Genomic DNA, 25,957 nt, shown 5'->3' on the forward strand with positions numbered 1-25,957 from the left:
CAAAGAAAGTTGGTAGCACTATCTCCACATTCAGGTGGAAAGAGGAGAAAACCCTAGGTAAAAATACGGGTTGTGTTCTAAGGACCCTTTGTCCTTATGAAAAGTAGCATAAGGCTCCAAGGCCACCAACGCCTGGATTTCACTGATCCGGTGAGGCCCACCAGGAGGGCCGTCTTGATGGTGACTAGCCTCATGTCCGCAGATGCTATAGGTTCGAATGGTTTGTGCGCCAGGGCGCACAAGACCACTTTGAGGTCCCACACAGGGTGGGTTTTCTTGATGGGCAGGTAAAGCCTGGTGAGGCACACCAAGTGTCTTTTATCCACCGCATTGGAGGATGAAAACACCTCCTCCGAGTTCCTGTAGGCTCCAATAGCCACCAGATAGGTGCGGCATGTGTCTATCTGCACCCCCGAGTGTGCAAGGTGTGCAGAGAAGGATAGTACGTTGTCCAACGTGCAGGTCAAGGGATCCACCTCCTTTGATTCTGCCCAGTGACAAAACCTGGTCCACTTGCTTTTGTACTGGCTCCTGGTAGCACCGCTCCTAGCCCCTTGTATAATGTCTAGGTTGGCTTGAGACAGCTGCAGATGCCTCAGTGTCACAGGTTCAGGAGCCACGCTGCAAGGACTAACTACTGGGGGGTCGAGTTGGATCACCGTACCTCCCTACTGAGAGAGTTGGTGTGCTTGCTGGCCACCACAGAGCTATCGGGATGATACAGAGGTGCCGGGACTCCCGGATCATGCAGATTACCCTGTGAACCAGGGGGGGTCGGAGGGAAGGCATACGTATTCATGTTGTTCCACTGGATCTGCATCGCATCACACAGGGAGCCCCTGCCCTACCCCTGCCAGGACGCAAACTGGGGGCACCTCCTGTTGTACCAGGTGGTGAAGAGGTCCACCTGAGGATGACCCCACCTGTCGAAGATCCCCTGAAGGACCCGTTTGTTCGTCATTTGTAGTTGTCCACGCCCAGCCTGCTGAGCCTGTCCTCCTCCAGGTTGGAGTCCATCGGGAGGTGTTTTGCTAACAGATGCATGTCGTTTACCAGCGCCCACTCCCAAATGTCAACTGCTAGAACTTTTGAAGAGGGAGGGAAAGGTTCAAGGTGGAAAGGTCCAACACAACTCTCAGGCCAGCCTGCTGGTTCTTGTGTATGCGAAAATCTGTGAATAGAAGCCCAGATCCTGCTGGGAGATTGGGACTTCCTCCACTGCCCCTACTCTCTACGAACAAATTTCTGCCGACAGAGTTGCCGTCCCAATCTGTGGGAGAGGAGAGGAGGGGAGGAGAGAGGAGGGAGGGATAGAGATAGGGAGCCAGAAGCCTGTGTATACTGAGAGGATCCATATGTCTGCGAATCTGGTCTGCCAGAGTTGAGAGTGAAGGGTAAAACTGCCTCCACCGGAGACTCATGGCTGTCTCATGACTTTTTTCCCGTAGGCTGGGGCTGAGGAGGGGGACTGGAAAAAGCCCTTGTGAGCTGCCTTGTGCTTCTTATACTGGCTCAGTGATCTGTCCGTTTTTCTGGACAGTCTCTCCTGGAAGCCCCTGAAAGACTGACCCTTGTCTGAGCGCTGGTGTGTCTGGCTATTTGCTTTGTGGGTGGATTTTGTGAGGATCGATAAGGATTTGAGAAACTGGGAACTATTCTTTGTCTTATCGAGTTCCTTGTCTGTGGTAGAATAGAACAGATCACCACCCTCGAAAGGAAGGTCCAGTATACGCTCCTGGACATCAGGGTTGAACTTGGTCGCCCGTAGCCAGGTGGTCCTTCTCATGTCGGTAGCAATACATATGGCACGGCCTGAGGTGTCAATGTGAACTACTGTGGACTCCATTAAGTTGTGCGCTGCCCAGCCCTAAAGCGCACCTGGCTCTGCACAGGGAACTCAGGAAGGAAATCGGTGATCTTTCACCAGAGCGTTTGATTGACAGCCGCCAGCATGGCGTCAGCATTGGACTGGCGCAGATGGAGAGAAGCGTTGGAATAGATTTTCTTTCCACATGCTTCCAAGATCATCTCCTCCTTACACCCAGGAATGGAGAGGCTGATGTAGTCGAGGACGATTGTGGATTGGAATAGAGCGAAGCCGCAGCAATCACTGAGGAGTGTGGCTGGGGGTGTGCCGACAGCAAGAGGGGGGTCGCCCTACAGTTGCCTAAATTTGGCATCGAGGCACCTATTGTTAGGCTGTGTAGAGTGGTTTGAGCCATCCTTTTTTGGCACGCGCCACCGCGTCCTTTTGCATTGAAATACCCCTTCTAGCCGTGGGGCGTAGGGTGAGGACTTCTGCCAGTAGCCCCGCCTTTGGTTGTTCCACCTCAGGCTGAGGGAACCCCAAATAGTCAGCCAGGCCTGCAATCTGTTCATGAAAGGCCTTGGCCGATGAGGGCGTGTCTGGGTCCTTCTCATCCGTGTCCACCAATGTTTCCTGTTGGTCCAGTGCAGCTGGAGGAGTGCTGGGCACAGGTGGCTGCGGCGCACTGACAGGCGCTGGAGGCTGATGTGGCAGCGGATACGGGACTGCTGTGACTGGCGGATGCATGGGAGCCGGTGTCATGGGGACTGGCGCAGGCAGCTGGGGCTGCATTGGACCCGGAAGCACTGGACCCAAGGATGGGGTGGTCGTGGGTGTTAGCGGCAGTACCGAAGGGAGCATGTCCCTGATGAAATCCTTGAGGACGATGCCCATCTGCTGAGACCTCACATGAGTCAGGAATTTTTCAAACAACCTGTCTTCACAGGCTGGAGGAGCGCTTGGTGGAGCGGGCGTAGGCCTTGAGGTTGCCGAGACCTGGGTGCACTCAGTCTTGCTGTATATGGGGTGTATCTGCCCTGCGACGCTGAAGGATATGCCGTGGGCCACGTGCCAGGTGATGACCAGTCCAGTGGGATGCTGTCGGGCGAGCTGCCATTTTGTCTGGCCCGGTGGCCTTTTTGTCAGGCTGCGTGCCATGTACCCGTGTCGTTGCGCTTGCTGCACTGGGCCCGGCCACCTCCAGGACTCTTGGCGGTGGAGGTTGAGGCCTACCCTGCACCTCAGGACGGGGCCTGATAGGCAGTGCCCTCCGCTGTGGCGCCGATAGTGCTGCGTACAAGCGCCCCTTCAGACATCTGTCCGGTATTAGGGCGTAGCCACTCAGGCTGAAACCCAGTATTAAAACCTTGCGGTCCCTCAGCTTAGTCACCAGTAGGATCTTGCGACCCCTTGGCCTGGTGCCCGGTAGCTGAAGCAGCCTTGGTGCCTGCACTGGTACTAGGACCCGATCGGTCCCTCCCGCTCGTGCGCTTCCTGGGGAAGGAGGAGTCCTTGCGGGGTGCAGATGAAAATAGTGCCCCTACCTTGGGCCTGGTCTTGTGCTTGACGAATTCCTTTAAGGCCTATGGACGCGACCTCTCGAAATGCTCCCTCCAACTGACTAGTCTGTTCTTAAGAGCGTGTGGTGTCAGCGCGTCGCACGCGGTGCAGCCATCCCAGCTGTGCTCGGGGCCAAGGCAGCGGAGGCAAACAGCGTGGGGTCAGACTTAGGAAAGAGCCCCTCGCAGGCTGGATACCTGCTGAAGCCCGCTGACGTCGACATGCACTGGGGAGAAGCATCCGACTACATCTCAACCTCCCTTAACCCTCAAATTGCATCAAATGTTACCTCCTACAATGTATGTTATTCTCGATATTGATTGAAGTTCAGCGTCTTATCAGGTCAATGTATTGTGCTTAAAAGTCAGATGTTATATGCAGGTTAACCTTAGCAAGACACGCCATTGGTTTTGGACCAATACACTTTATTTTCTAAATAAACTCCAAAGTGTCAAACCTTACACCACAAGTGCAAATACTTTATAAATAAATAAAAGTTACACTGCTTCAAAATGGCATTTGCACGCGACGTCATCGCGCTACATAAATAATGGCCATTTTAGGCCTAGAACAATGGCAACCGCATCATTCGAGAAATGCTTAAAGGGCTCCACCTTGAATACTTACAGCTAAGCGCATTAATGGGGCATAATTCACATAACTAAACCAGACAACTTTTTAACCAAGAAATATCCATTATGAAGCATACTTTACCATTATTTTAAGACACCCAATATGTGGTGTATTGCAGGACAAGAAAATATATTGACTCGTACATCAACAGGATTACTTATTCTGCAACAAACGCCATCCTCTGTAGTCTAAGCAAGCAACATTTGTAAGTACATTTCTTACCAATTTGATTATTTCTTTTTCAACTATTAGAAGTAGTGTGGCCCTACAACATTGTTTTGTCTTAGTTTATAGACTCATCATTTAAGGGTTTGAGAAAGTAATGAATATACAAACAAACGAAGCATGAACCTACTCATAATGTGAAAAATAAATAGAGGGACACTGCATAATTTTTTTCACTGCACCTCTTGAAGAACCGCCTGACAGCAAGGCGGGAAAACACGTGTCGAGGTCCAGACACCTAGACTATTGGAACTTTAAAAAGCTTCACCAGTGAACACAACAACTTTATTTTGCCTTGTTTTTTTGACTTAAGCACATATATTTCTAACTATTAAAAGGTTGAAATTGAGCTCACAACTGAAAGCATTACAATCCTTTTTTGGTAAAAGCGCAACTCAGGACTTGCAAATCTCTTCTAATAGCCATAATGCTGTCGTGAGGACTTGCACTGAATGGTTCGCTAGGTGCATCTCGAACGCCTGAAGGGCCTTGAACAACTCGAGTAGTTCCAGCAGATTGATGTCGTTCTGCACTGTAGCACGAGTCCACAGACCTTGTGCTGTGTGATGAAGGCAATGAGCCCCCTACCCGGCGATTGAGGCGTCTGTTGCGACAATCGCTTGCACTTCCGGATCGTGGAAGGGTTTTCCCTTCAACAGATTTTAGCTTGTCCACCAGCAAAGGTTTTGTACTAGTGTTGGCGAAACAACCGCTAGATCTTCCAACTGACCGTTTGCTTGAGATCACTGTTTCGCCAACCACTCTTGCATGGCTCGCATGCGCAGGCGCGTGTGTGGTACCAGGTAAATGCAAGCCGCCACATGCCTAGCAAACGCATTGCTTTGTGTACGTTTATCTGGCGCCCGGCTTGATAATGAGGAATTAGCAATAACATGTTTTGGACTCTTTCCTCTGATGGAAAGACCAACCCCTCTTCTGAGTTTATTACAGCTCCTAGGAACTGTTTGGTTGTGCTCGGCACTAGGCTTTATTTTTTCTTGTTTACTGAGAAGTCCAATTGAAAGAGAAGGTTGATAGTTCTTTGAATGTTTTGCTTGCAAACTTGGAGAGTCTCCCCTGTAATCAGCCACTCGTTCATGTAAGGGTATAATGGGATTGACTCCCTGCTCAGGTGCGCTGCCACCACCCCCATTACCTTTGTGAATACCCTCGGTGTGGATGCTATTCCAAAGGGTAGCACTTTGAATTTGTAGTGCTGGTTTGCTATCTTGAACCGCAAGAATCTTTTGTGTGCTGGAAACATTGAAATATGAAAATAAGCATCTTTCATATCAAATGTTGCCATGTAATCCCCCCGCTTTAGCAGAGGGCTTACTTCTTGTAGCGTAGTCATGCAAAACTTTTGTGGCTTGACATATTTGTTTGCAGGGCGCAAGTCTAATACTGGGCGCATTGTTAGATCTTTCTTTGGCACAAGAAGTAGGTTGAATAAATATCCTTGTTTACCTGGTTGGCCGGGACGATTTCAAAGGGGTCCTTTTGGAGCAGCGTTGCGATTTCCTCGAGGAGGATGGGTTGGTCTTCCCTCAAGTGAGTCTTCTGGTGCAGGGGATGGTTTCCGCTGGATGAGCTCCACACAATAACTGCCCGCTACAGTGGATAGCATCCATTTGTCGGAGGCGATTCCCTCCCATGCTTGGGTGAAGTTTGAAATACGCCCTCCTACTGGAAAGGCATGGGAGGGCATGAAGCGGGTAGTCACTGTTTTGGAGGTGTGGTACCACCTCTAGACGAGGACCACCTCCACCAGCTGCGAGATCTGCGCTGCCCCCTCGGGTAACCTTGTGAGGCTTGGCCTTGATTTACTCCAGGATGTTCTCTGATTGTAGTCTGACCCACTGTCAATTTTGTCCATGCGAGCGACGAAAATTCCTATTGCCTCTCGGGCCAATGGGTTTATTGGTTAGCTGGCCCAACGACTTTAGTGTATTGTATTCCTCTTAAGCAGTTTTCAAGGCATCTTCAACGGCCTTTCCAAAGAGGACATTGGGCTCAATGGGCATTTTAAGAAGTGTGGCTTGTGTCTCTTGCTTGAAGTTGGACTGGCGTAGCCAAATGTGACTCTTAATAATTGTTCCCTCTGCCATAATCCTTCTGCCATTGTCAGCAGCGTCTAGATTACTCTTTAACATGCAGCTTGAAACTACCTGCCTTCTGCCGCCACAAGGGGCTCAGGGACTGATGACAACAAAGTTGAAACCTCATCCCATTTATGGCAGTTCTAACTCACCAAAAGAGTGGAGCTATTAGCCATCCTCGCCTGAAAGGTCAACGAAGAGGCCACTTTCCTCCCCATCTTGTACAGCTTTTTACTCTCCTTGTCCGGAGGTGCCTCAGAAGAGGCTAGGCGTGTTCCCTCGCTCTTCCTTGTTGTTGTAACTACTAGAGAGTCATGTTTCAGCTGTCCCCTGATATAGAGAGGGTCTGATGGAGCAGGTCAGAAGAGTTTCTCGATGCAGGGATTAACTGCCCCATCTGGTTAGGCGTTTCCAGCGAGGGTTGCATCTTCCGCCGAGTAGACTGCAGGAGGGGAATGAACTGAGTGACAATCTTTTCATCCCCCAAAATGTTGTCAACAAAGTCTTTGTCTTGTTGACTTTCCTCCGTTTTTATCTGGAAGTGCTCAGCTGCCTTGATGAGCATGTCATTCAGTAGTGGCTGGTTATCTATAGGAGAATCTGCCACAGGAGAATCCTAGTTGACAGGAGAGTCTGTGTTATACATGTCTGGCTCTTCATCATCATCATCACCATAGTGAGGGTCTGCAGCCTTCTGGGTTACATAGAGATCCTCACTGTCAGTGTCTGGGTCATACAGGTCAATGACTGGGGGGGGTCTTGCTGCGATGGAATAGTTAGGGTATCGGGGTGAGACTTCTTTGAAGGGGGTTGAGAAGCAGTGGACGATACAGGGACCTGAGAACTAGAGGGCGCTGTTGTGGGTGGGGTGGACTGAAGAATCTGGAAGTAATTAGGGTCTTTTTCAAAAAAAGTTTGCCATGAAGGTCATCCTTTTCATGAGCCTATCAATATCCTCACATGTCCATTGGGCAGAGCTAGGAATGGACATAGGGTCCAATGGAAACCCCTGATCCTGAGGAGTGACTGGGACTTGTGGTGCAGGCTGGACAAGGAACCCTGTTCCTGTGAGTCCTTGTGTGGTGCCCTATCTCTAAAGGGACCTCTCCCTGTGAGGGGTCTTAGAAGACTTCTTCTTGGAACCCCTCCGCTTCATTAGGCCTTCTGGGACGTGTTTTTTTAACCAAATGGGCTAGTCCCGCCTGTATACGTTTTTACTTCGGTTACAGAATGAGCCGAAATGTAGTCTACTGGCATGCAACATTCGAGAATGGATTTAGTCACAACATCTGTACTGTCTTTCGACAGTCGGGGTCTGTCATGTGGCGATCGGGACCTCGAGTGTCCAGAGGACAGTGATTCTACAGACCTGTCACTAGACGTTGTGCATGGGCCTTTGCTCGACGAACGTGTTGAGTCTCGGCCGTGAGTTGTGTGCTTAGTGGAAGGGGCTGTGAGAGCGCCACTGCTGCTGGGTGTCATCCCCATAACAAGGCCGCCAGCCTGTCTGATGGGATTGGGGGCCTGTGCTTAGGAAACTGAAGTATCCCCATAGCCTTCACTGTCGGATAACGCGGCATTGCTGCCGTCGCTGAAAGTCCCCTCGACCTACATGGCGTGGTGGGCCCAGCGCTTGGTTAAATGGTCCTTTAACATCTTGGGTTTAAAGAGCTTACAGGGAGACAAAGATTGCACACCAGGTGCTTGTTGACGCACAGGAATTTTTTTGTTACACTTAAGGCACAATTTGAAAGGGGTTCTATCCATAATGGAAAGACACGTCAGCTAGGCGAGAATAATGTACGAAAAGGGGTAAATGCATACTGAAATGTCCTCCCCTCTCTCCCTACTGTGTGGGCCGAAGCCCGAAGCGGCCTACCAAGGCAGGGCGGATCCGTCATTGGGAGTCTTCGACGGTCTTATCTTCACCATTGTCGGATGTTCGATAGTCGGTGATGTAGAATATAAAGGATAGGAAGATAAACTATCTCCAATTTGTATAAATCAATGGCAGTATGCCGAAAGGAGAACTCATAGCGTCCGTGTACGATGGCGGAAAAAGAAATCTGATGGACCTCGACGCGTGAAGCACCATGGGTACAGTGGACGTCACACTAGGGATAGTATTACTGGCACGCCCTGTCGACATCCCTTTTCGAATTTCGAAAACAACAATTTGACTATAATACTCTGCAGCTTCCACTAGATGTCGGCCTATGCAAAGCATGTGAATCTAAGCAGATTCCACAAGCCTCAGAAATAACGTTATGTTTTTCCGCTATCATTTGTCTTCTCCAAATGGGCGCTCTTTTTACAACAGGCATGTAGCCGGGTCTCTCCGTTGGAGAGGAAGGATTAGGAGAAAAGGGTGGCAGTGAAATTGTTTGATTAATGTGAAACTGAGAACTGTTCTAAGGAATAACAGTCCTACAAAATACTGTGCCTGGTTTGTGAAAGAGGATTTATTTCAGTCACCCCGTAGCCGCTACAATTGTTACTGAAAATACTACATGTTTTGTATTTTAAATATGCCTTTTAGATGGGGTCAAAAGGTGGACTAATTAGTTTTGACAAAACAATGCTTAGTTCCTTGGAGGACTTGGGTGTGAGCCACGATCAGGGTCTCTTTACAGGTGTTTTGTGAAAGCGGGTGATTTTCAGTAGACAGTAACAGCTGTCAAATGTACTATTAGCGAGTCAAATGAAATGCCTGTTTTTTTGCCAGATGTAGGAACTATGGAAATAGAATATCAACCTGACAAGTATTTGGGGGTGTAGTCTTTCTAGAGGAGCCATAGGTAGGGTGTCTTCCACTGGAAGGCATAAAATATTTTGTTGGATAACCACCTTACCTCTTTTAGTATATATCTGCAATCCACAGTCAGGCTGAGGTGTCCCTGTTGGATGAATTCAAGAGCTATATTGAGAGGTTAAAAAAAGTCATGTTATGGTACACCCTGCCTTTCAACATGGTCAGCAGATCGGGCCTGCATGGAAGCTTCCAGAATGATACCTGGGACAACCATTAAAAATACTCTCCGCTATAAATATAATTTTTCCATGGGGTTAATTATTGCCTACAGTAGGTGGCGGGTGGCAGAGCAAAATCATAAAAACTGTCCCTGTCCAATTGAAAGATATTTAACGTTGCATGTTCTGCTGTAGCAAGAAGATCTCTCTGGAATTACAGACCAGGAAAGCACAAGTGCAATAACTATCATTGAACACTCATTTAACACCCATCTGTGTTCTTCTTAAGATGTCCACATGAGTGTGCTGTGCTCATGGGATGTGGATCACAGTTATGGTCCGATAATCAGACGTACATCCTTCAATTCCAGCATGTTTATATGAAGGTTTCCTTCTTGGTGGATCATATTTCCTGTGTCGGGAAATAATCTATATAGACTTCTCTAGAAGGCATTCCCCTTCATCAAGTTTGAGGATTTGCAGCATCAGTGTAATGATGTCCACGTTTTCATGGAAGGTGTCAGTTTCTCCCCATAGGAGCCTACCTTATGACACCATTGATCCTCGATGCACGAGTGAAAAGACTCATGCCAATCACTACCTTTGAGATACTAAATTACAAGATGCAATGGGAATCAAGAGAGAAGATACCTTGCAGAGTGAGAATTGGCTGACTAGTGCATTTCTGGCAGATTGGTTTGAGTTCCCTCTCCAAAAGGAGACACTTCTTCATGTTTGTGTCCAGAATAGCAATAAAATATTTTTGTTTTTGCACTGTAATTGGTGACAACTTCGCTAGCTTTAAATTAAGGCGATTAGGTTCCAGACTATGAAGAACTGGCATGCAGGAAATAATTATTTTCTGGAGCAAACTCACTTGTATAGCCAGTAGTCCAGCTAGGGGTACAAAAACAATTCCTAGGAGTTTCTGAAATGAACAGCAAACGTTGCAATGCATTTGGAGAAAATGTGATGGCCAACCTTGGTGAAATCTTAGCACATATAACTAAAAATTGTGATTCTTCACCAGGACTTAGGAATTGTTGATGCTTTGAAGCAACCAGCATGTAATAGTAATGCATTCTTTAGATTTATGACGCATAGCCAAATTTTTTTCAGTAGAAAAGGGAAAATCCGATGAAAGGCCAACACTTTGAATGTTTATTCATTCAATTGTTTGCCACCTTCAGATCCAAGATTGGTCTGAATTACTCAGTGCCTTTTTTGAGTACTAAATAGTTCTGGGAGTAGATCCTCTTTCTACTGTTAAAATGGGGGAGGGTTTTCAAATTAGATTTGTATACAGTAATTCATGGACCTCTTAGACAGGCCAGTCCAGATAAAGAGGATTTTACGAGGTAGAACATTACATGCTGCACTCCAAACCCTTTTTTCTGTAGCCATCTTGAATATTCAATACACAATGGTCTACTGCTCAGCTTATCTAGGCGGCTAAAGAAATGAACATGCTTCCACCCACCCTTGCATTAAAAGGTGAGAAAGCAAGGAATAGAGAGACTGCTTTGGTTGTCGTGGAGTCTCTCTCCTGGAGATGGAGATGGTTCACCAGCACCTTTCTTTAAGATACATTTTCGCAAGGTATGCTTTGTTGAATCCGCTGGTGGTTCCCCAGCCTGTGTCACCTTTCTGCCATTGTTAGCACTAAAAAGAGTTGACCCTAAAAAGGAGTGCTCTAGAATACTCTACTGCCAGTCTACTTTCAGCCAGTCAGTCTCGCTCAATAAGAGCATTCTTTTTAATTGAGAGCTTATTGGTCAAGTGTGACCTTTTACACTATAAAAGATACACAATTTATAAAAAGAACAGTTCATAAAAACAATTCAATACATATCATACATAGGTGTAAGACTATATAAAACAAAACAAAAATCACAAAAATAAAATTCCGTAACTACCTAAAATTCATATTTACAACTAAAAGAGGGACCAGTTTATATAACTAATATATCTCGTCACTGCCCTGGTGCTATCTGTCCATGTGGAGCGTCTATATTGTCCCTTTCAATTTTTCCCCTGGCCCTTTGCCAGACATGGAATGCCACTTCTGTTATCAAGAGTGAGTCTGCCCAATAGATTGCATTCCAGAGTTGGTCTGCCTGTTGCATCTTAAACTTAGAATACCCCTTCTCATATTCCCTCGTGAGTGCTGGGCAATTTGTGAGTATGTGTTTCTGAGATTCCACTGGACCGACACAGGCGACACTGCCTTTCGGCCCATGGGATCTCCTCACAAGCCTCAGAATTTTCCAATACCCGGAGAATATTTAGTCTCACTGAGAGAATGAATCGTGTAAGAGCGGGAATACTATGTTTTGTGAGGTAGGATCTTGGAGAATCCTGATCAAAACCCTGGTGGGAATAAGTGTATTTTCGTAGGGTTGCCAAGTGCTTCACCCCTATTGAAATATCATGGAATCTGGGTTTTCCTCTCCAGCTGTGTCAGGTGGAGGTCCAACCAGGTTCCCGGAGGGTTTTTGATTCCCAGAACCTCAACGTGTTGTGCCACCATGTTCCCCAGTTGCCTATACCAAATGCTTTTTTTTGCAGCGGATGTATCGTACGCTGCCCAGTTTAACTGGGCTGTATTTTTACCCCCAGTTTGCAGGCCGTGATCTTCCATAGTGAGAGCAGTGAGGCGAGCCCCAAGTCAAGGCGTACTGCTTCTACTGGTACACTAGATGGAAAACCGAGCAGAGGGCGCAATATTTTTGCCTCCAGCTTTGGCAGCCGGTCAATCATATTTAATGGAAAGATTTCTAGCACATATAGGATGCTGGGGACTATCGATTGCCTGTATACTCCGAGTTTAGCCGAAACAGAATGGGCACCATGGATGTCAATCTTTTTCTTCGCCAACCACTTTTTCTAGGCTCTACTTGACACTCCCTTCCTCAATTGAGCCAGGGTCAGTTTTGCTCCGATCATCGTTCTCAGGTACTTGTATTCTTCCGTTTGTTCCAGGTTCACTCCACCCAAGTACCATCTGAATGTGGGGGGCCCATATGCTCCTTTTCCTATCCTAAGGACTTTGGTCTCTGTGCTGTTAGGGTGTAGCCCGTGTTCTCTGAAATAAATATCCAAGGCCTGCAACGAACGCTGGAGGTCTATGGCAGTACGAACTGTGATAACAGTATCGTCGGCATACGTTAGACAGCTACGGACTTCCGTTCCAAAAGTTGGGGGCCGGGGGTCAGGGAGGGTGGTTATGAGCCTTCTCTAAGGCTTGAACTAGTTCTGCCGTATATAATCTAGGCCAGAGGGCATCCCTGCTTAAGGCCTATGTTAGTTGAGAGGGGCTTTGTTAGGGTTCCTTCCTGGAAAAGTCTCACTCGAACCTCTGTTTCAGAATAGAGTGCCTTGATGAAATATAGCAGCGAGGGGTCCATTCCCCATCTTGCTAGCTTTTCCCATAACTTTTCTCTGACGATGCTGTCGAATGCAGCCGTGTAGTCCACAAAAGTGATATAAAGCACTGTACCAGGATAGGCATGGGTATCTTATCAAAGTCATCGAGGCCCACATGGAGGGAAGCAGGCCTTCTCTCTTTACCCACTTAGCTAGAAGTTCTAACAGTAAGGTAGCAAAAATCTTTGCACTAGGGTCCAACATTGCTAGCAGTCTAAAATTTGAGGGTGAGTTTTGGGGCCCTTTTTATGGACTGGTAATAAGTATAGAGCTTCTACAGCTCTTAGGTAGGATCCCCATTTCACAGATGTGTAGAAAGAGGGATTGTAGGATAGGAGCCCATAAAGATGGATCACTTTTCAACACTATGTTGCACAGACCGTCAGGCCCCACTGCCTTTGAGAGTTTGAGCTTGGTTAACAACCCCTCAATATCGGCTCCACTTGTGTGCTTTTACACCACTGTGTTCCTCATTTTACAAGTTTCCATTTGATCCCCCAGCTCTCTGTCTCGTCTAACGGTTTTCCCCAACAAAGGCATCTCATTGTGCCTCAGTTACTCCACACACCTCCAATGCTATGCTGCCCATCCCTTTACTACGAATGAGAGGCCAAAACCTCTTGGAGTCATTTGTTTTCATCAGTTTATCTGTGAATCTCCAGGCCAGGCAGCCGAGAGTTCCCCATATTTGTAATTAAGCAACCATACTTTGTACCTCAATATAGCCCTTTTCTGTAGTTCTTTCTCTCTACCAATGGAATATTCTGGGATCTTTTAATTCTAATTAGTGAATGAAATTCCATTTTAGCCTTGAATATTCCAGGGTCAAATCTGGGTCTTACTTCTCCCAGTTGTTTGGCAATCACTGGTTGGCTGATGGGGGAATATTTGGCCAATGTATACACCAGTCTCTGTAGATCCCAGTTACAATTGGCCAACATTTCTACTTCCCTCTGCCCAAGCGGTCTAACTTCATGACTAAAATATATGGTCCGGGCTTCTGACCAGAGTAGTCCGTTTCCCTGCACATTAATTGTGGTATTTGCGAGACCCGCAATGGTCAATGCTTCCATTACACTTCAGTAGTTCAAACTTCGGGGAAGCCCTCTTAATGATCATGTTTACAAAGATGAAATCAATACTACTATTGTATGTTCCATTTGACCATGTTGTTTGTGCTTTCCCAGTTGTTACCACCAAGGGGGAGAAATCAAGCTCGTCTAGGGCCTTTCTCAAGTTACATGCTCCGGGTCCCAGCCCATCCTTTCTCCCCAAACAGATATGACCTGCCTGGTTATAGACACAATCGAGATTAAAATCTCCAGTCAGAATGATGCCCCCCTTACGATAGTAATGCCTTCAGTTTCTGAGGGTGTCTACCAAGACCTTTCTCAAACCCTTTGTCCCCTCCCCTCCCGGTGGGTCATATATTGTCAGCACCAATGTGGGTTCCCCCCCCCCCCCGGCCAGAGGTTTTTACACTTGACCACAAATTAGGTTGCGTTGAGGGGACACAGTTTTACAGTTTATTAGGTTCAGATACGTTTTTCCACCCAATGCACAAACCTACCCTAGGATGCTCCTTCTTAGGGGGTTTTAATAGATTAAATAGGATCGAGAAACCGTCCAAATCAAAGCAGGTCGTCATCCATATCTCCTGGAAACAGTATAGCTCCACCCTCCTGATCAATTCCAGCGCTGGCTGGTAGTTGAGGAAGGAATGAAAGCCTCGTGTTTTGCAGGAAATGAGCGGCCAGTCATCAGTCCTATCCATTGGTCACAAGCTAGATGTTTTTATTGGGGACCAGTACCCCCTCAGTCTCTCCTTTCCTTGCATGTGACTGCGTGTTTCCCATGATGAAGGCTTCATTTTATCTGGGGGGTGGTGCTGCAGGGAAGATACTTTGAGCATGTGGCCGGACAACAGAATCTCAAAACCCAAGTCTTTATAATGCTATAGCGTTTTATCAGACATTTTCGACCACAAAAGAGGATGTGATATTAACCTGTACCCAGTTGGTTGCACTATCAAACTTAGGAAGCCTCAGCTTCCCGATGTCTCTTGTCATAATGTTTTCCAGGGAAGGAACCAAGTGAAACAGTTCTAGGAGTCATGATCGGTTAAGAAATGGGCTGGTAACGGTAGGGTTACTCTCAATCAACTTCACAAAGTGTGTGTCTGTAATATACGGCTCTGTCTTGGTTTGCTGTTATGGACTGAGAGGGTGGTTGGAGTTCTTCCACTCTTCGCTTCCATGAGTCTGTAGGATGGCGTATGATATGGGCTACCCTTTGGGATTTACTGGGTGTGGAGGCAGAGGCAAACTCGGCGAGCATTGTTTTCCATCTCACTGGTCTCCGTCTATCCCATCTTGGTCTATGGCGGTGGCCCTGAAAGTTGTCTTTGAGGGAAGCACTCCTCCAGGCCCAGTTGATTTGGTGTAGAGCGCAAAAGCAGAGGGGCCCACTCTGCCTGCAGGGGCCCTCCTTTCTGATGTACGAGGTCTGGGATCTGGGCCTGCGGGAAGTGCTTTGTCCATTTCCTTGGGAGGGGCCACCCAATCATCCAATGGACCCTGTAGTTCTAGCCTCCTTATAATGCCGTCCCGCATCAGCTTGCTGGCTGCCTTTTTTCTCATTTGCTTTTTAAGGGTCAAGCTCTGACATTGTGTTCTGTGATTACTCAAATTGGTCTCTTGCTGCTTCTTTCTTGTTGACAGCTGCTGTTTCTTTTGGGATCTTCTATGAGTGGGCAGAGTATTTTCCATTAGGTAAATTCCAGTACAAAGGGCCTCTATGGCATCACTCTGAGGTTGCCGCCACGTAACCGCCCCTTGGGTAAAGTGTGGCTGGAGTAAGTAGTCTCCTTTCCCGAGGGTGGTCGTGGCTTCTTCTGTTAATAGATCATTCCTGGCCTTATAATTTTGAAAATGGGCCTCCATTTCGCACCCCGCGGTGAACCAGGTGTCTCTGGCTGACCTTATATTGGTGAGTGGTTTCGGGCTCTTCAAGTTGTTGGCTGGCCCCAAGTATCACGTCTACCACTCTTACCAAAGTGTTTCGGATCCCCCGCTGGTCCTATGCGATTTTGGCACAGAGGCTTAAAACTTCTTCTAGTTTTGCATCGAGTGTGGTCAAGGAAAGGCCAGTGGTTGCAAAGACTTCTTGTGAGAATTGGGACAAAGTTACTCAAGCCTCGATTCTTCCTCCAACTCACTTTCACTGTAAGATTAACTATATGTTATGAGTAGCTTTTCTAAGTCTGGTGATTGTGATATGTTTGAAGCCAGATTGTTATCATAGGCAAAATATTTCGGACCCATAGTGTTTCTTTGGATTAGGGGCGTGACGGTATTAGTTTTATGGTGGTACGATAATCTTCTTGCCAAATGACGGTATATCATGGTTATCGCGGTATAGCACGTGGAGTTAACTAATCTTAAATATTTTCTTAAAAGGTCATAAATTGTCAGATTTATCATCACAAACAAAACCAGGCACCCAGGGCCAGAATTGGGCTTTTCAACATACTTTCCACTGAAATGCCACCCCTTGCTTCCACCAAACACATGTGGAGAGGAGGAGGTGGGGGGGAGCCCTGATGCGACTGGCAAAGCAAACTTAATAGCTTTTCTTAAGTGGTCATTTAGGCTTTTAGCTCCTCTGCTGGCTACTGGTGAAGATGGACATGTTGCCATCTTGATAATCTGCATGCCACAGATCAATGGAGGCTGATTGTAGTATGCGCTTTTGCGCATACACACACGCACTCTCTCTCTCTCTCTCTTTACGTTAAAGCCTTTAGTTTACTTGCGGCCCAAAAGGTGTTCAGTAATCACGGACATGTTACCCTTTGGTATGGCAGCAGGGAATACCCGCAGAGATGAGTGAATTTGCGGTGTAACATATGTAAATTCAATGATAGAACCAGGGAAATCCCCCATTGTCATAGGTTTAGAAAACATTATCCATTACAAATATATAAACCCCAAAGCCACCAACCCAAAGTAAATCCTTTTCCTTCTTGGCACTGTATTTATTCTTCCTATTGCTAACATATTGATTTTGTGGCAGGCATATGTGGTTTACGGAATGGCATTAAAAACTGCTCCAACTGTACCAAGAACTTTTTTAATACATTGCCTTTTTGCATTTGAAGTTCTTTAACTTACCATTGAGTCAATGCTTTTTAGTCAATTTACGAATACACAGGCAGGATTTTCCAGCTGTAGCAAGGTAGCATTTTGAAACTTGTCTCTGCACATATTTAGCTGATCCTCCAGGAAGCTAAGGCAGCTGCAGAATTGGTCTTTCATGGCGCTCACTCGTTGATCGCCTTGAATGAAAGGGTGACTAGTGGAAGTGTTATAATGCACATTTTGAGCAACGAGCTTGCTGCTCAGTCACAGGTCATCACTTTGAAAATTGGCCTCGACTTGCATTTTTTTGGAACCACATGGCATGGGCATCATGACCCCTCGCTGCGATAAAATGTTTGTTATGACAACTGTTTATCCCATTAAAGGGAAAAAGTCACTCATTTGCGGTCTGAAAGCCCATGTCGTCGAGTTTCTTTTGTCAACACAGACACACTGAAAGGTTGCATAGTGATATAATCACTATAGCTTGTTTACCACCTGCCTGGTGTATTATGAAGGTCTGATGTCGGAGTCACCACTGACCATGTAATCCTAAAGGAACAGCTTTCAGTGGGCGCTGTTGATTTCTTTCTTGATTCTTGCAATACATGTTCATCTACCTTCTTAAAGATAGTGGCAAAAAAAAAACTTTGAAAATGACAAAGTTAAAATAAATATCGCCCAAATATGGCCTAGACCACCACCTCACCAGAACCCCATCATTACCGTTTTCCCCAGGTCTGGGTGCATTAGGACCCCTGTGTTGAGCGTTCAGAGGGAGAAATGCTTTCATGGGTGGTGTCAAAAATTGAGAATAGACCTAAGAAATATTTCACCCCCATGTGAATGTAGAATCTATCCTGCCTGCTTAAGTCAAGTGCCATATGCAGAAGGCAGGTAGGTGAAGGATTAAGCGAAGCAAGAACTCTAGTGCCAATGTGCAAATCTATACAGAGGACAGGGGTGGAGGGGTAGTTTATTTACTAGCAGAAAGCACTGACAGGCCCAGTGTTCACACAGTCTACAGCAGGGTGGGACTGGGGCATAAAATTGTCTCGGGCACCAACCTAAAAGTGGCCCACAGTTGCAAATGGGAATTCATTCCTTCTGGAACACTGTTTGAATAGTACCCAAGGGGAAGATTTTTGATAAAATGTAATGCAAATTGTACATTTAAAAGAATATGCATTCAGCAACAGTGGTCAAAACTATTAGTCGCATAGTGAAGTCACTCATCAAACTGGCCCATTTTGGCCAAAAAAGTGCCCCACTTTGATCCAAAAAACTGGGCCACACAAGAATTTCGGGTTTTTGGTTCGGCCATGGGCCTATTGCCCTTAAGGCCAGTCCATGCCTGGTCTACAGAGCTAAAGTTGTTCGTGGACATGCATCAGAAGGGCATCCAGTTCATTCCCCCTTTGAATTCTGGGATGTGTAGTTCCCCATCTTTCAAATTGGTGGGTCAACTACACATCCCAGAATTCTAAGCTAAAACAGAACTGGATGGCTATCCGATCCATGACCATGAGAAACTCAAGTTCCTTGAATCTAAACCTTGGGGAGAGTAATTAGATATGCATGACTTCACTGCCCGTCTTTTTTAAATTTTTTTACAAAGCAGAGCAAGAGCTGTCCCAATGTGTGTTTGCTCAGTGCAGTAGGACCGTATACTTACTGAACTAATGGCACATGATGCCGGGCCAGGCTGAATTGATACATTTCTGCTCCTGCTGGCTGAGTGGTTGCTAAGCAAAGTTCTCCTGGCTCCACTGTTTTGCAAGTCACTGACCGTTTTATTACATTTGTTTACATACGAACAAAAGGAAAAATAAAATGATCACTTTCAGTTCAGTTCAGGCCCTCAGCTCACCCTTGTGATGTCCCTGTGGTCTTGCTAATTGCAAATTGAAAATCGGGACAATCACCATAGAAGATCTGACCTGTAATGCCTGAAACAAAATAACTTTGTTCTAGTTTGCCCATGAAATACAGGTCTGGCAGCGTCTATGAACTGGAGTCTCAGGTATACGTATAGAGCCAGTCAGTCAGCTCATCGTTACCAGCTTTGCGTGGGGAACACAAAGGTTCAGGCACTGGGCAGCTTTCAAAACAATTTGCGCAAAGTCGGCTGATCTTTGACCCGACTCTACTGATCACAGAGAAAAAGCGGTCACCGCAGCCAAGCTGCATTTACTAATGTGGCCTCACTTTCCCTATGCTCTTGTCTGCCAAACACGGCCCCCTTGGCAGACGGCACATACAACAGTGCAAGACCAAGACAGTTCATCACTTGCTTACTGCAGCCTTTCCAAATCAGATTGAAAAGCACACTTAACGGTATAAACGGTATACCGGTATAAAACAATGTGACGGTTATTAATGTTCAATTAAGCTGTTCACAGTATCTTTAACGGTATACCCTTATACCGTTACATCCCTACTTTGGATAACTTTACAGAGTTTCAGCAGAGAGCTATTGTTGTCGATTGAGATGTTCTCCACAGAGGCCTCTGCTTTGTGTGACTCTTGGGCCCCTTGCGGCTGCTCGACCGGTCCTTTATTTTTGCTGCCTGCGCTTGCAGGAGAGCCCCCTCTCTCTCGTTTGTCTTTTTTTCTGCATGGAGATGAGATCACTTTTAGTTTTGCATTCTGCATGCTCAAAGTACGCTTTGCTGATATGCAACGGTCACTTCCAAGTGTTACTCGCTTGGTGATTTCGGATTTCCCCATCTCTTTAGACGTCTTCTGCCGAGCGCAAGCCTGGGTTTGAACACCACACTCCCTCTCTTGCTTTTTAAGCTATCTTGCCCCGTGGGTTTGATTGCAAGGGGGCGGCTGAGAAGCAGCAAATCCCAAGGTCGTTTATTTTTTTCCGGGGACCCCCAGTTATACCGGGTACCTAAAAAATAAGTGACCTGGGGAGGAGGATTTCTCAAAAGTACCGGGAAAGGGGAGAGCAAGAGACACAGAAGGGAATGCTATGGGGAGAAAAGTGAGGGGCAGAAGAAAAGATGTGAGCCCCTACGACGTTGGTTCTCTCAGTTGCACAGTGTTATCTGTGCTCAATCACAGCAACTACCAGGAAAAACAGTTTGTTTAGGTGTGTTCAATCCTTATACTTTGACTCCCCAGTAGGAGTGCTCTTCACAGGCTGCACCCTCCATTCCCAGCAGTAGTGCTCTAATGTCCATGCACCTCCAGGTGGACTTTTTGCAGATTTGGCCAGCAGCCCTGCTCCTTGCACTTGTTTCAGACTATGTCCCCATGGCAGTAAGCCTCGGAAGGGGGAGCCGTGTCCCAACCGTGTCAACTGCCACAACTGCCCTTTTGAGGCCCTTCATGGCGCTTAGCGCCTCCAATGAGATTATATGGAGGAGGCCGAGGTGATGCACGAGAACTACGTGGTAGAAATAAATTAGGGCCAATTTGTAGTTTCTCAGTTATAATCCTCCTCGGAACGAGGATCCAGGGAAAACGCTGCCACAACGCTCAAAGAAAATGCTCTAGCACCAGCAGACCTCTCTGCCACAACTGCCCCTTTGAGGCCCTTTGCGGCGCTTCACCCCTCCGATGAGATTATATGGAAGAGGCCGAGACGATCACTTCCGTGCCAGAACTACGTGGTAGAGATAAATGAGGGCCAATTTGCAGTTTCCCAGTTATAATTCTCCTCGAACGCAGATCCAGGGAAAACACTGTCAAAAAGCTGAAAGAAGATGCACCAGCAGACCTTTATGCCACAACTGTCCCTTTGAGGCCCTTCGCCTAAGAGCATTGTAAAGGGAGGCTGTGAAAGTAGCTGTTTAGCGAAACTGCAGGCATGTCCTTCACAACACTTATGATCTGCTTCTAAACCATGCATATTTCTTCCGACGGCTGCAGGAAATCTTGAGTTATCCTTTAGATTAAAGGCAGCATAATATCTGGCCGCGTTCCAAAAAATGTATCCCATCAGTCAGCACCGACAGTGGAACTTGCCGTTTTTAAAATAGCGACAGCTGCAGCACATTTTTCCTAGACCAGCTAGCCTCCAGATTTCCTGATCTGGCTATGCTGTGAACCGATATGAGCAAGAGGAATATGGTAACCTCTTCTTAACCCGACACAACCAGCGAGTCTTGAGGTAGGTTTGCCACAGGAAAAGCGGGTTTGTGTCATGCGCTCTGTATTTCTCGCCATGCCTCTGGCCCTGAATTATGGCGTTAGGAGTGAGAAAGGTCTCTCTGGCAGATTTAAAAAGCCCGGAACCAGTGGTTTTAGTGGCATCGATGTTCCTTGAGCTGCAAGGTTTAAAGATGACGGTGGTTTTGAGGGTTGGAGGTAGAAATACTCTGCTTTATAGTCATCTGCCTGAAGACCTCCAACAGTTAATATTTTGCCATTTGGAGAGGTTCTAGGTTACGATTACTGATGTAGCTCGACTTCCGTCAGCCATAGCAAGCAAAGTCAGAGATAAAAGATCATGGGAGATGTATTCCAAAGCCATTGAAGGGTCACATAATTAACCATGCTCTAGGTAAAATAAAGTCAGGGGAGTGTGGAGACTATTCTCTCCAGTCTGTCAAATCAGAACTGTCTTGGCAGAGTAAACAACATCACCAGAGTCAAAGCATAAACCAGCCTCAGTGGTGTATAGTGGATAGTCAAGAAGGTGTTGCCCCACTTCTTTTTTCAAATAGTGCTTTCAATGCCTCACTGCACCCTTGTGTTCTCTTGTGACTCAGAAGGTTTGCATGGAGGTACCCGATGCACTTCCGTGGCCACAGGCATGGTTGACATAGTCTTAAGTGTCTTTACCATTTACGAATCTGCCACTGAGGCAGAGATAGATTGTGATGAACTACTTAACGTATAAGGAATAAGTTACTTACCGGTAACTCCAGTCCTCTAGCATTGGTATCTTTCATATATGCTGTTTGAAGTTACCCTGTGGGTATCCCCAGTAAAATGAAGGCAGTTTGCATTTAAATTTGAAACTGCAATCACTTTAGTGCTATTTTAAAAGTATTTTTGGGTCATATTGCCCCATAGCCAAATGGCAGAGTGTCCCTTAGCTCCACACCTAGAGGCCATCTTTACCATTTAAGATTCAACCACTGAGGTAGAAATAAATTAGATTGACCTACTGAAAGTATAACTCGTTGATGAGCGATGCGTCACAACATTGGGTTTCGGCATTGGGAGAGCCCTCGTCTGGGAAACTCTCAATGGCAAACATGTCACCATTATGATTTTTGACTCTGAATTTTTTGATGTTGAACTAGGATGACAGCTGGCCACAGATGATACACCCCACCCCTAAGTAATAAAACACTTTTGAGGTTTTTAGGATGCTCTGGCACCACTGAAAGGGCTCTGAGTTGATCTCTACATGGCCCAAACCTAATGGCTTCCCGGTCTTCAGTCTCCTGAGAGGAATGTTTTTTAAAATGAGCATTCCTCTACGGTGCGAGTCTAGCAAACAGACTATGAAGAAACAATGTTTGTCTTGTCTGGACGAGCTACCGCCAGAGGAAGCACATTTGTCGAAAAAAGTGGCAGCATGATGCCGAGGAAAAGGGCATCTGAACCTTCACAAGCGAACAAAAACCTTACCTTCACAAGTAACTTCACTTAACATTTTGATTGAAAGATACATTTCACTTTTTCACAGATGTTTGGTATGAAAAAACCTATGGAAGCCCCAGTCCGTGTCCAGAGATCCTTGATCCATAGACCAGAAAAATTTACTGAGACTCACCTGGAACTACACAGTATATTTAGATACTTTTGTAGCCTATTGCTCTTAAACTGATAGTTCTATGTTCCTCTTGTTATGCTTAGCTGAATATCTGTTTCCTTGTTCTAATTTTCAAAGCGGAACAGACAATTTGATTGTGTTTAAAGACTATAAGGCTAGTTCATGGATGACACGAAAAACAGAAAGTGGAAAAAAAACAGATAGGAAACTAGTGTATTTTTTTAATTGGTTTTAGATGTAATATTTTTTTAAGCAAGTCTCCTGGGATAGCATCCAGAGTCATTTTGAGTATTTATAAATTAGAAATGATCTGATGGAAGACACATCTGTTTTATTTGAACCCATAAAATAACATGTAATTCCAATACAGGATTTGTAGACTAACATTGGTGTAGCTGTTGAGGTTAACATTTTCAGATTCCGGCTCTGAAAACAGAAAGATTGCCCAGAAACTCTAGGTCAGTCCATTCCAAAAACAATAACCATTCCCTATGGAGGCAAATACAATAATGCAGGTTTATCATTTCCGGTTTTTTGACATTTTTGTGATTCCACATGCCAAGGATGCTTCAAACTAAAAGTCCCTAAAACTATGTACTTGTAGATAGCGCAAAATTATATGAATCTAGCCATCTATGTATTGTTTTTGTGTGGGGTGGGTGGGAGGGTGCGGGCGGTGGCGGGTAGGGATGGGGGGGGTAGTCTCTGGAAAGTCTTTACCTTTATTTCTCAAAGACCAACACTTCTTCTCAGAATACAAATCTGTTTCAGAGAAAATTGATTGGACAGAGCATGATTATGAAAGGGGGCATCTATTACCCACAGGGCAATAGTGAAAAGGACCAGGAACTATTCCTGAACCCAAATTGAGGATTATACTGCTGCTGTTGATTAAAATGCCACTTCTACAGCCCTTTGGCAGGAAAAAAGTCTGTTCTGAAATAGTTTCCACACAAAGTTGGAAATCGTAGCCCCAACGTAATGGGAACATTGTCAAATTCCCACAATTTCCCATATTTTCAATGTTAGTCCAACTTTGACATCTTCAAAATGTTTCAGATAACCAGATTCAGGGCAAAAAACGACCTGAACAGCTTTTCACTAAGAGTATGGGTCAGATTAGATAATAAGGGGCTACATTTTTATGATGTCGATTCCATTCTGTCTCGAAGGACATTCAAGCAAAAAAAAAAAAAAAATGCAGAAGGCCTTGTTACCAGCACCATCAACAATTCGCCTTCCTACACACCTGAAGCTTAATTCTTAAATTCTAACGGACCGTAGCATCAATTTCAGATGTCAGGTTACGTAAGAGTAGGGTTATGTAAAGAAACAAAAAGGTTTTACCTTTCTTTTTCCAGACCACCAACATGCCAGTTCTGGCCTTCAATGTCCTCAGCAACATCAGGATGTAAAGACTGCACAAGCCTGGGATGTGAGCAGGTCAGACATATAGGGCATTAGTCACGGGGATCCCGCAAAGTGGCAATCAATAGGCACCTTTCACAGTCTTTAAAATGACTTTTTGTAGAGCTTTAGAGCCTGGTCTAATCGTGTCAAAAACGCCCAATTACTAAAGAAATAATGGTCAAAAATAGTTACTGAAAGACATCTAATCTGGCTTAATTATAATCTAAAGCAAATTTTCTATGAAATGAAATAGAGACTTACATTTAAAAGAGGATTCTAATTTAAGTGAATGTCAGTATTGCGCAACATAGGTGTGAGGAAACAGTTAAATTCCTGATAGTTCTTCCAGAGAAGGCAATGAGCTGAACATCCTTGGAACACGAAGAGATCTACTATAAGGTACGTATAGTGCAAAGTATGTAGACAAAAAAAAGTAAAAACTCAGAAGAACTCTAGGGTAAAGCAGTCTGACAGTCCAAGAGGAAATAGTAGGGAGTTGTCAGATTTGTTTCTGAGAATGCAATGGTGGGCTTAACCCACAGAAATAAATTAGAAAATCTGAGTGATGAAAGTAAGAGTTTATTGCATTCATTAATTTATTGAATTTTATGTATCACCAAATGTGCTGCCTTATGGGCATTTCTGTAAGACAAAACACATTAATCAGAGCATCCGATAGTGACATTTGGTAGTGGATGCAATACAATTTCAGTGAAAGTCCAGGAAACATGGAAGTTGCAAGTGGTCTTGTGCAGGTGCATTCCATTATGCCTTAATACAAGATGCATTCCTTTTGCATATTAGTGGTTCCACTGGTTTCTGGAACAGGAGATCGTTAAGGTGGGCTTTTGGATGACAATTTAGTGGTTTGGGGGCCAACGTGTCTTTTCATCACTGGTGAATATTCGTAACTTATTTATGGTTCTCAAAGCAAACTATTAGCTTTACCCGATGTCAGGTTTCTGGTTGGGGTGTTCTATGGAGCATGTGTTTGTGCATAAAGCCTACTGCTCTCCCTTCCTCAAAGTCAAGAACTTTAAAGCCGAAACTCAGTTCCATTGAGAGCTGGCATGGGGCCATTGTCTGTTAAACGCATCCAGGCCCATTAATGTTGGAGGTTCCTCTGGTCAATTGGTTTTGTACTCTTCGTAATATCAGAATGTGTTTTGGGGAAATAGCTTGTAGTGCACTAATAACCTTTAATAAATTGTTAGAGCAACGCCCTACGTCATTAAATGTTTTTTCTATACAAATCAGCCAAAACACGTCAAATGATGAAGCCAGTACAATTCTGCTCATCACAAGGACAAATCATCCATGGAGCACCCTTAAAGCATTTTATAGGTATTACATAGTCTCCAAATGCCAGTGAATGTGGACAATCAATTGCTGGACAACACCAGTGCTATACAATTGAATGGGGCAGATAGAAGAAAGCCCATAAATGACAAAAGGCAGTAAGCTAAGTAGAACACTAGAACTGGCTTTGACGATCAACCAGATAGTAAAACCCAGTTGGGCTGTCAGAATGACCACATACAAATCAAGCAATTTCCAGTGAAATTCATTGCATGCTATGGTTTAAAATACATAATCATAGTGAAAATCGGATTGGATTTTAGCAATTTTACTAAGCGGTGGGTCCACCTGCCAAACCCTACCAAATATGTTATGCCTCTAGGGATGACTGGATGTGTCGGACAATACTTTTCTGCTATCATTTGATTTGGAAGTATTTATCACTCCATATTGTCTTACTCATCAATCAGGAATTTCATTGAATGTGTAGTCTACACCTTCTTCCTTTGATAAGTGATAGGGGGGAAGGAGGTTCCCACTGTTGTATCTATGATTTGCACTGACAGCCAGTGTCCACAGACGCCATATAAACTAAATCAGCCCTGATCTTGATCCTGACCAATAGGAGGATTAATAGACCCACACCTTA

At 45.5% G+C, this 25,957-nt stretch overlaps 1 protein-coding gene across 14 annotated transcripts in view; it reads right to left on the reverse strand.

The window, feature by feature from the left end:
- MAP3K7 (mitogen-activated protein kinase kinase kinase 7) overlaps window positions 1–25,957 on the reverse strand; it is a 1,005,666-nt gene that overhangs the window by 29,832 nt on the left and 949,877 nt on the right. For 9 of the 14 annotated variants that reach the window (XM_069606465.1, XM_069606460.1, XM_069606467.1 and 6 more), the window contains one exon: window positions 23,947–24,027. The exons of the other annotated variants lie outside the window; for them this stretch is intronic. In XM_069606465.1, the coding sequence (XP_069462566.1) occupies window positions 23,947–24,027 (81 nt within the window). The remainder of the gene's footprint in view (window positions 1–23,946; window positions 24,028–25,957) is intronic. 14 annotated transcript variants of the gene reach the window in all.

Source organism: Ambystoma mexicanum, chromosome 4p (assembly GCF_040938575.1).
Source record: "Ambystoma mexicanum isolate Mex_15411 chromosome 4p, UKY_AmexF1_1, whole genome shotgun sequence".
Lineage (NCBI taxonomy): Eukaryota > Metazoa > Chordata > Amphibia > Caudata > Ambystomatidae > Ambystoma > Ambystoma mexicanum.